General features: G+C 36.3%; 1 protein-coding gene across 8 annotated transcripts in view; it reads right to left on the bottom strand.

Annotated features, from left to right (window-relative positions):
• LOC122257601 (uncharacterized) overlaps nt 1-10000 on the bottom strand; it is a 28672-nt gene that overhangs the window by 1286 nt on the left and 17386 nt on the right. For 3 of the 8 annotated variants that reach the window (XM_086550158.1, XM_086550159.1, XM_086550160.1), the window contains exons 3-13: nt 9422-9689; nt 7472-8275; nt 6173-6299; nt 5002-5124; nt 4170-4399; nt 3809-3923; nt 1976-2112; nt 1455-1597; nt 846-1018; nt 350-455; nt 20-196 (exon numbers count right to left, since the gene is read on the bottom strand). In XM_086550158.1, the coding sequence (XP_086406284.1) occupies nt 20-196; nt 350-455; nt 846-1018; nt 1455-1597; nt 1976-2112; nt 3809-3923; nt 4170-4399; nt 5002-5124; nt 6173-6299; nt 7472-8275; nt 9422-9689 (2403 nt within the window). Of the gene's footprint in view, nt 1-9; nt 197-349; nt 456-845; nt 1019-1454; nt 1598-1975; nt 2113-3808; nt 3924-4169; nt 4400-5001; nt 5125-6172; nt 6300-7471; nt 8276-9421; nt 9690-10000 lie in introns of all 8 variants that reach the window. The other 5 variants (XM_086550163.1, XM_086550164.1, XM_086550165.1 and 2 more) reach the window with 2 other exon arrangements.

Here is a 10000-nt window from a genome sequence, read left to right as displayed (position 1 = left end):
AAGACCTACTGTGGTTTACTTCGTCCATTGTTCAGGTAGGGATTTCAGCGTCAACATCGTAGATTGGACAGAAGAGTGGATCATGGACTTTGCTGCATTTGGCAAACACTTGTACACACCATAGCCAAGGAGACCATACACTGTTACCTTGGCGGTGACCTTTAGGATGCGGCTCGATAAACTGGGGGGTGGGATCCTGCGAAAAATGAAACATGACAATAAAGATGAAGATGAAGATGAATATGATGATAAAAAATCACATGTATAATAAATAACAACGATAACAATGATAAGCACACACTTGAAAAATAGACAAGTTCTCCACAACTAAACAAAAAAAGTATTTTACCTCATGATAGGAGGAATGTCTTCATCAGTGATCTTGCCCCAGTGTTCAACAATTCCAGGCACGTGACCAATGCCAACCACTCCAACAACAACACGTGGCGACATACCTGTATAGTCATAAAAGAGATAAATAATGCTTTTCAGAGGAATGAACGAATTAAAAACATGATCCTGGAAAAATTCTAACAGGATCTAGGCAGACCCCTCACCATGTAAACCTTTTTGTTAATGGAATATAATCAGTATGGTATGAGATTTCCATTGTACAAAACCTCAGCGGAAGGTATCAGATTTCTATAGTACTCAGACTCCCTTACAAGCTGCAATTGTAGTTGAATTCAACTAGTAATAAAGGGCATTAGAATGAAGCGTTAAAGAGTAATAGCATAACACAGCTACAGTAAAGCTTAAAAACCAGTGAAGAATATCCAAGATCTTAGAAAAACAAAACTTGACCAGATACCATACTCTAATAGCCCCATCTGTTGATCTCTTACCAGTGGGTGACATGGGGTTAGGAACAGGCTGGGCAGCAGCTTGGAGGGACCGACACAGGTAAATATCTCTCTCCTTAACAAACACCTCGCTAATTGCTGGAAACTGTCCTGTCATCTCTGCAAGCATTTCTTCTATGAAATCTCTCTGCTTACACTTTTCCACTTCTTCCTTGCTGTCAACACAAAGAAGACACTGTGATATTAGGCAAGTGATTGATTTTGTGGTAGGCCTGCATTTTTTTCTGGTAGGGAGAGTAGGAAGGAAGGGGGAAAGGAGGGGAGGAGGAAAGGATTGTGTGAAGACAGGAAGGAGTGAATCAGTCAGTGAGTCAGGGACTAGTTCATTGTGTGTAAAAGTATCTGTATTGAATGTCCTTATACACACAAAGAGTGGAAAGTAATATATAAAGCAAATTTCCTGTATTTTGGACGATAACCTTGGTTATGTTCCACATGACCCTTTTTGATGACTGTAAACATTCATTATAAAAACACTATCTCTATTTCAAACTTTAGGTAATCCCTCTTTCAGAACAATTCATTTATGCTATCAAAATCCTAATAACATTTCACATCCCAGAAAAGAACAATATTCACCAGAGTGCTTACCTAATTGGTTCTTTTGACGTAAGGATATGCCAGGTAAGCTTCACTTTATGCCAGAGCGAGAGTGATGCTAGGGCACGAGATAGTGTAATTTGGATTGGCCTGTCACCCAACTGTATTAGGCAACCTGGAGCTGATCTGCGTGCCTGCAAGGAGAAAAAAAGTTAATGATAATACAACGCTAAATAATCTATCTGTTGTGGCTGACATAATATTACATTATCTGGGCAAGGGCAAGTGATGTAATACTTCATTTTCCAATTTTGAAGGCAAATCTATGCATCTGTGCATGAAATAAATTACAAGAAAGTATAAATGGTTACTTAAGCACTATCTGGCATCCCTTACTTCTCATCAATAATCCTCTATTAGTGACTGAGGATTATGATAGCATGTATATTGACTAAACTGAGTAAATATGTAAAATTAAATTACAACTTTAAACCTCTTTCAATCATATATTCACATAAATTTACATTTTTTTTGACAGTACAAAAGCTATTTCAATTCATTTAAATGTTTACCTCAGAAAAAGCTGTGCGAAACTCTCCTCCTGGTGCCATCCCCAGCTGTTTTGTGATGTGTGCAGACAAAGAGAGAAGAAGCAAGTACAAAATGCCTTGGATTTTTCCATGCTGTTTCATAATCATTTGTACTTTTTCTGAAAGGAACATATAATCATTATTACCATTACTGAATTCTCCTATCTTTTCTATTTAACAAGATTCCGTAAATTCTTGAAAAGTACTGTGGTTGTTTGTTTGCAGTAAATATGCTAACATTGAATTTTGTAGACTTTTAATTTGGGTAACCCTTTAAAACCAATTCCATTATTTTTGTAAGCAAACCACAGATGCAGAAATCATGTACACATATCAGTAAATACCTTCCTCTTTTTCCTCCAACAAAAAAAAAAGACTGGTGAGCAATGCCATAATCATTAACAGGATGAATAATCCATAGAATAACAATCATCATCTGTCTAATTTCAAAAGATAGCTTTCGCAGTTAAAAAAAAAAAAAATGCATATCCAAATTTCTATATTTCTTTTATTTGCTCACTTAACCCATTGGTCTCAGTTTTAATTAAATATTTGTGCAGTAGGATGGCTGGTTTACATTGTCTGGCACGGTGCCATCCACATCTATGACCAACTCTGCCTTTGCAGCAAATCATGCCATCCACTGCTAATGGATTAATAACATTTCCATAATATTTCGAATCAAACCGATTTATTTTTTAAGCTAGCAAAACCGACAGGCTATAGAACATCCTTTCTGCTTTTACTGGATGATATACTATGGCATTACTGACACTTTAAAAATAAACAATCAAGTTTTCTAAAACATCATATAAAACAGGCCCATATGTTTCAAGGAATATCCATAAAATTAACCCATTGCAGACGGAGATAAATTTGCTTGCCCAGTCTCCAGGATAGGTTTTATTTTAGAGAGAGACCGCTTGAAGCAATATAATTTGATGCATCCCACTCTCTTTCAGTCATTCATTGTAAAACTAGAGCGGTTTTTGTGTTTTATTTTTTTGTGTGTTTTATTGAGTTTAGAGACTTATATGTGCCATATGACAGGCTCTATCAGTGCTGCAGTTGACTAAAATTGTAGTATATTATCCATATTAGCTCATTATTTTCTTTATACTCAATGTGATAGAAGAATTGCTGTTTTATGGGAGGACAAAAGGCAACTTTATTTTTTCGTATTTTTGTGCTGTCATGAACGAATACGAAACATATAACCACCTACAATAAATATAACAAGAAGAGGTAGGGAAGAGGAATGAAATCTGTGCTTGTGACTGTGAGTGCCACAGTGAAAGGCATCCATATTGGCACAGGAGCACATTTTAGACACTGGGTATGGATTGAGTCACCTTCCTCTTCTCGTTCTGCCTGCACATCCTTCATCGGCGGTAGTTTTGAGCAAGGGTTCATCAACTTAGTGTGTGCCATCGCTCTATAGAGACAGTGCTTACTAGAGACCGTGGATGGGTGCCATTCAAGGCTCTCTCACCTGCTGGTGCTAGGAAAAAGTGGTGCCATCTAGGTTTTGGACGTTAAGCTTGCACGATATTACGGTAATTATAGTAATTATGACTGCAGTAGCCATCATCACTCATTCCTTTTTCATAGCAAAATAAAATAGCACAGTGATCCAAAGTCCCTGAACGTCGTGTACGTCATGACGCCCGTCGTCAGGCCAAAGCTCCTACGTCACGTATGTCATGACACCCGTACGCAATGGGTTAAAGAACTTTACTATATACTGTATATAATCAATAAGATGATGATATATAAAAAGAAAAGAAAAAGAAAAGAAATGAAGCATACACTTACTGAAGTCTAGGTTTCTCGACTCCTGAAGGATTGTTTCTTCATCCAGCTGTAAGATGGCTGTACGTGCCTTACACAACTCCACAACAACTATGTCTGGTTTGACTGTTCTAATTGTCTGAGAATTGATAAACCCCTAATTAGATCACTATTAGATCAATAATTTCAATACTCTTATATATGAACCAGTTATATCAAAATTACAAATTAATCACAAAAAACTGTAATAGGTCATGATGATAGAGAATTTTTTTGTTCTCAAGAAATAAGGATTTTTTTTGTTCTAATGTTGGAAAAAAAATATTATATTTGAAAAATTACCCTATTCACTAAAAAAATTAAAAAAGAAAGGTAAAAGTCTCACAGTAGCAACATCATCTTGACTCTCCCGTGAGAAGTGTGCCGTTCCCACCAGGAATACAGAACTGCCGAAAGGGGTGTCCAAACGGGAAACTGTTTCTGGCAACTGCACAGAGCTGGGGATGCGACATGCAGGTGAAGCTAATGATACAGGATGGGTCGACTCCTCAGGTATACTCTTGGAGTCCTCTTCTGTGTTATCTTCCACGTCACTTTCACAACCTGAAGGGCTGCCTATTTTTGGCAAAATAAAATTAATTACTATTGTAATTGAATTAGGCAACAATGGACAAGATGGTCATAAGTTGCATCTTGTGTATAATATTCTTCAGTGAAAGTGTAAGCTTATTTGTAATGTACAGAGCAGCAGCACTAAAAAGTGTACACCATATACTGCATGGAGTTGCACTATATCTTGCAAAATTGCATGACATGAAGTGTAGTGATGTGACTTAACCTATTTGCTCCGGATGACATGATATCACATCATCATGGAATATATTACTCCAGCCAGAAATTTAAGCTCTGTCGTGATAACACGTCAACCGTTGTGAATGGGTTAAAGGCGTTGTATTGGCTCATAAGTATGTGTGTTCAAGGATATATCACTTCTCTGAAAAACTGTTTTGTGGCTTGAAAAATCTATGCAGTTTACCTCATGATGAAGGATATGAAAATTCCACCTATTTTTTCCAGGAAAGACAAGACCAAACATGCCAATACACAAACTCACATTGAAATATCAAAACTCAAAATCTGTCACAGGGTCTTATAAAAAATAAAGAGGAACATCCAGATAAGGAAATGTGAGCAAAAGATACTAGAACATTAAAGACCTTCTTTGGGGGGAGGCTGCTGCAAAACCTGGTGCTGGACTTGGACCGTGACTCCTTCATTTACTTCTGGTGATGCGTTGGCCTGAGGCTGCTTTGTTTCCTCTGGGGATTCGCAGCCTCCATCTGTATATAAGGAGATTTGATATGATATATAATCAATGAAGTGATCTATACAGAAGTATTCTAGGACATTTTCTGCATGTCGTGTTCATGTCACGAAGGTGGTATTCTAGGATGCAAAAGTGCGGCACGTCTGTTCCAACAGCTTCATGTTTACCAACTATTCCAAAGCTAACATGTTTTGGATGAATGGCACTGTCCAAATGACAAATTCATAAGAGAAACTACAATCATAAGTAGCACTAACTAAAGATAGTTCAATTTTGGTATGAATCAGTCGTTGTACTTGTTCCTAGTTAAAGAACTGACAACCATTTCACAAATGCTTGGTTGGCAATTCAGTCTACGCTCCATCAAAACAAACAAGATGAGAGGGATCATGTGTTTATGTATAGATCTTCCTTATTTTATGTGTGTATATACTGTACATATATGCGTATCTTTAATATATCATACATATAAATCTAATGTATACACATTACATATATATATTTACTTGAACTTTACGTTCCTGACTACTTTTACCATTCATTTAACTTCACTCTAATTGGAAAAGTCCACCAAAAAGTAAAGAAACTCAAAATCAGCAGAGAATCTATGTTTTCCTAAAAGAGTTTGTAATCCAAGTCTAGGACAATGATGCCTAATATATCCAATGTAGATATTACTTTTCAAACGTAGTATGCTCATATGAAGTAAGGGTAAGATTAAGTACAGTAAAAATATGATTTTTTTCGCCTGTGTAACTATCGTGGTAAGCCTACCTCCATGTCAGGGAGTTTTCACAATTATTCCAATACTTTCTACGACTTTGCTACGCTTTTGCCATGCTTTTGACATGAACATTCTAAAATACCAAACACGACATGTTCATGTCATGTACTCTGTGCGCAAGGAACTTAGAATACGGCTGATAAAGTCAAGCAGATAACTAATCCAACCTCAATCATACAGAAGGAATATCCAGAAAGAAGTAAAGAACCGAATCACAAGTAAAACAACAAAGGTCTACATTTAACAGCCTCATATACAAGTGTGTCACATGCCTTACCCTTTTTTGCTAGAGGAAACTGGATTGATGCTGAAACAACCATTTCACTTTCACTGATGTCCTCTTCACCTTCTTCCTCATCTTCTTCATAGCCATCCTCTTCAGAGCTTTTTTCTTTCAATGGGATCTGTTTCGGATACAATCTTTGATTAGGAGGTAATCATCAGCTTCATCTTTTAACTTTAATCAAACATTCATTTACCATGTACCATTTCTTAGAAGTCTATTATCATGTTTCATTTTTCTTCCAGCTTTACTCTAATTGTCTAATTGTATATATATGTATATATATGATCTACCAGATTAACACCCCTTCTATAATATGCCAATATACCAGGACCCATATTCCTATTCAAAATAACTGCTTCAAAGTAGCAATATGAGCTTTCAACCTACAGCACTCTATACCATCAAATTTCTAGATTAATCCATAAACAACAGATGACGTGACATCCCATCACGTGGTGGCAGCACTTGCCGATGGGGATGCGATATTACATCATGGCTTTTTGTATGGTCGACACGTCATGTGATCATGCACTTAGCAGGTGGCTGCAACTTCAGCAAAATACCCTGGTGTTAAGACCAGCAAAGCCAAAACCACCCTGTCGTTATTGAGTTAAAAATAAGTGCAATTGCTAATTTGTCTCATAAGTGAGAACTATAATTCATATTGCTTTACACTTATTATGAAGACATGTATCATAATCAGTAACTAAAATGAGTAGTCAAGAATACACCAAGGTTGCCAATCTACTCTAGCCATTTTCTTACAAGAAAATTACTAATGTTTGTTCCATTTCACTCCAATTGCTGCATCCTCAGTAATCAAAAGTAAAGCATCTGAATCATACATATAACCATTAAAATTACCAAAGTTTTCACTGCAGCTAACAACTCTAGACCTTACAATCTTTTGAAAAGCACAAGGTAAAAAGAGAGAAGGATTGAACAAAAGTATATCTTACTCCATTTGTTTTATCTAAATTCATGAAACTTGTCCTTCTTTATTCCCATTCATTGTCACACATAAATGTTCTATACAACACAGTAATAACTTTTTATTGGTGTCCATTAAAAAAAGAAAAAAACAAGTCTCTTGAGTATCATAAAGCTTACCTTACTTTTGATTTCAGAATTTAAAGTAGGCAAAGTGAACACTGAAATGCACACAGGTCCATATAGCGATATAGGTACATAGATAAAAGAAACAAGCTTCTGTAATCTACCAACAGCATTACTTCCTACAAAACCTTATAATTCTGTTTCTACTAATCCCCAGATACTAACTCAACAAACCTGAAATGATTGTGCCGTAACCATGGAATCAGTATCAGAACTCAGCTCCAAGTCCTTTGTTTCTAGTTCTTGGTCTGTTTCTTTATAATGTGAGGTGTCCATTTCTTTATAATGTGTCTGATCTACCTTTCCATGTGGCTGTGAAATATCTATTGCTGTGCTTTGCTGTGGACACTCTGTTCCTATGTGTTGTAAATGTTTTTCCCCTTCATGCTGTGGTGAATGTTTAGAATTTTTACTGAGATCCAAATTGTTTTTTTCACATTCTGGTGAACAAGTTGCACTTTCTTGCTGCTGTGAATGAGGTGGCACTTCAGGTTGTAATGAATATTTCACACTTTCAAGTCTAACTTCACATTGTTCCTTCCCTTCTTTATTTAGTGTTAATTCTTCACACTGATCCTTGATGGCTGTTTGTTGCATGTAATCTACCTTGACTTCCTGCAACTCATTCAACTCATGCTGCTCTTTTCCTGATTTTTCCACATTTATAATGCAAGTTGAGTCACCTGACCTTTCTTGTATCCCAATCTCTTCATTATTAATTAGACCAGAACTCTGGGGCAAGTTTATATCATTAGGTAAAGTTTCTCCTTGGTCACATTCTTCATACTCAGATGAAATACCCTCATGAAAACAATCTTCATATTTATGGTTATCATCTGATAGTTCCTCTGTCTGTATCTGCTCATCCCACATAGATGCAGTTCCATTTCGGGAGCTTGGATTAGGTAAAGCATCAAGATTTTCCACTGGTGGGTGTGCCTGTACTCTCTTATTCCTGCTGTTTTTGCCTTCTGTTTGCTGTATCAATATTAATCATCAGTTACTAACCATTTCAGGATGAATGGATTTGTTCATTCTATATTTAGGACATTTTGACCCAATGCTATTACCCGATGAATTATTCTAATAGACTGAGAACAATTCAAACTTAATCCATAATCCTAGCTACTCACGGTATTCTCTATAATAATACGTACTAAATTTGTTGTAGATCTCTGTATTATCAAAACTGTTTGTTTTACTATGACTTTACAAACCCTCTATTTGAATATAGAGTTGTTCTTTCTCCATAAAGGTATCATGCTTAATAAATATTTCTAAAGAAAACAGAGATGTACATCATCCTTATCCTTAACATTGGTCACATCATGATTAAATAAAAAATCCATCAAAATTGGATCTAATAAAACAACATTAAAACTGCAAATAATATCCTCTTAAAATGATACCAAGTAACTACCACTCCTGATATAAAATTAAAATCACCTCAAATCACATGGCAAAATATTCTGAAAATCAGATAACAGCAAAAGGCCAACATAAGTACACTCGCTCCATTTAAGATGAAAAACAGTATCAAATTTATTTCAATGTAAATTAACTTTCCATTACAACTGGCAACTGCAACACCTGACCTAGCTATCCTTTATGGGAAATTGCACTTTCTATACCACCAAGATACCAACCACCTGAACTCACATTTATATGTACGACTATACAAGTAAAACAAAACAAAACAATGAAAATAAGTATGATAAACAGCTATGATTATATAGTCTTTCTTTTCTGGTATACAGATAACAAACATATGCTCTATCCTGCAATATTACATAACATTTATAATCTATGGTTTCTTTAAAGACCAAAACTTCAATTGTTAACTACTATGCCATTAGTCAAACTCAACACAGATAATGTCCATTTAAGTCAATGTGTTGTTCCAATCAGAAAAGAGCAAAATAATAAAACAAATATACAGGCCATCAACAAACTTGTCTCACATTGCCAAAAGCTTCCAAAAAACAGGTTAGTGTGATCATACTGCATCTTTCTAAATCACAGTACAATCTCTGAACCTAAAAATCTACAAAAACAGAATTTAAAAGTATTATATAAATCTCAAACAGTTATGATTAGCCATCTTGTTTTAAAATCTCTTCCTACCTGTTCATCCAACAGCTTGTCTTGTGTGAGAGTCTCCTCTACCTTGCTTCTGTCCTTTTCTTCACCTTTATTTTGTACCTTCTCCTTGATCTGCTGTTCCACCTCTGAACCTCCAGTTGGCTTATCATTGGTTTGAACAACTGACTCCTTTTTGCCAAAGTCTTGTGTCTCCTGCTCTAGTTCCAGATCGGGAGAGCCAGCTATTGCAGAGTCCGTTGACTGTACCAATGAATCCCCCGAGAGGTCAGAAGTATTATCCATAACCTCACTGGAAATTATAAAAAGATTTTATATAAGCAGTACTTCTCATGTCTGACAATCTGCCATATGTAAAAGAAAAAAAGAAAAACAACAGTTGAAAAAAAAAAAAGGACTTGGAATCCTCTGTAGGATGCCCATTTTTTCCCCCTGAAATGTTAGTGTTTTAACCCGTTAATGACGGGTGACAAGATATCACGTCAAGTGTTGCAGGGTCAGCCGACGGGGATGAGATATTTTGTCATGGCTATCCTCCTGGCCAGTGCCCTGGGTGAATGGGCGTATAGCGCTTGGTCGCGGCCAGTGCGGGCGAGAATCCCG

The sequence above is a fragment of the Penaeus japonicus genome, unplaced genomic scaffold, assembly GCF_977035675.1.
Source record: "Penaeus japonicus unplaced genomic scaffold, GWHDUDI00000001_assembly GWHDUDI00000023, whole genome shotgun sequence".
NCBI classification, from domain to species: domain Eukaryota; kingdom Metazoa; phylum Arthropoda; class Malacostraca; order Decapoda; family Penaeidae; genus Penaeus; species Penaeus japonicus.
The sequence above is the reverse complement of the archived record's forward strand: the minus strand, read 5'-3'. Positions and strand labels throughout refer to the sequence as shown.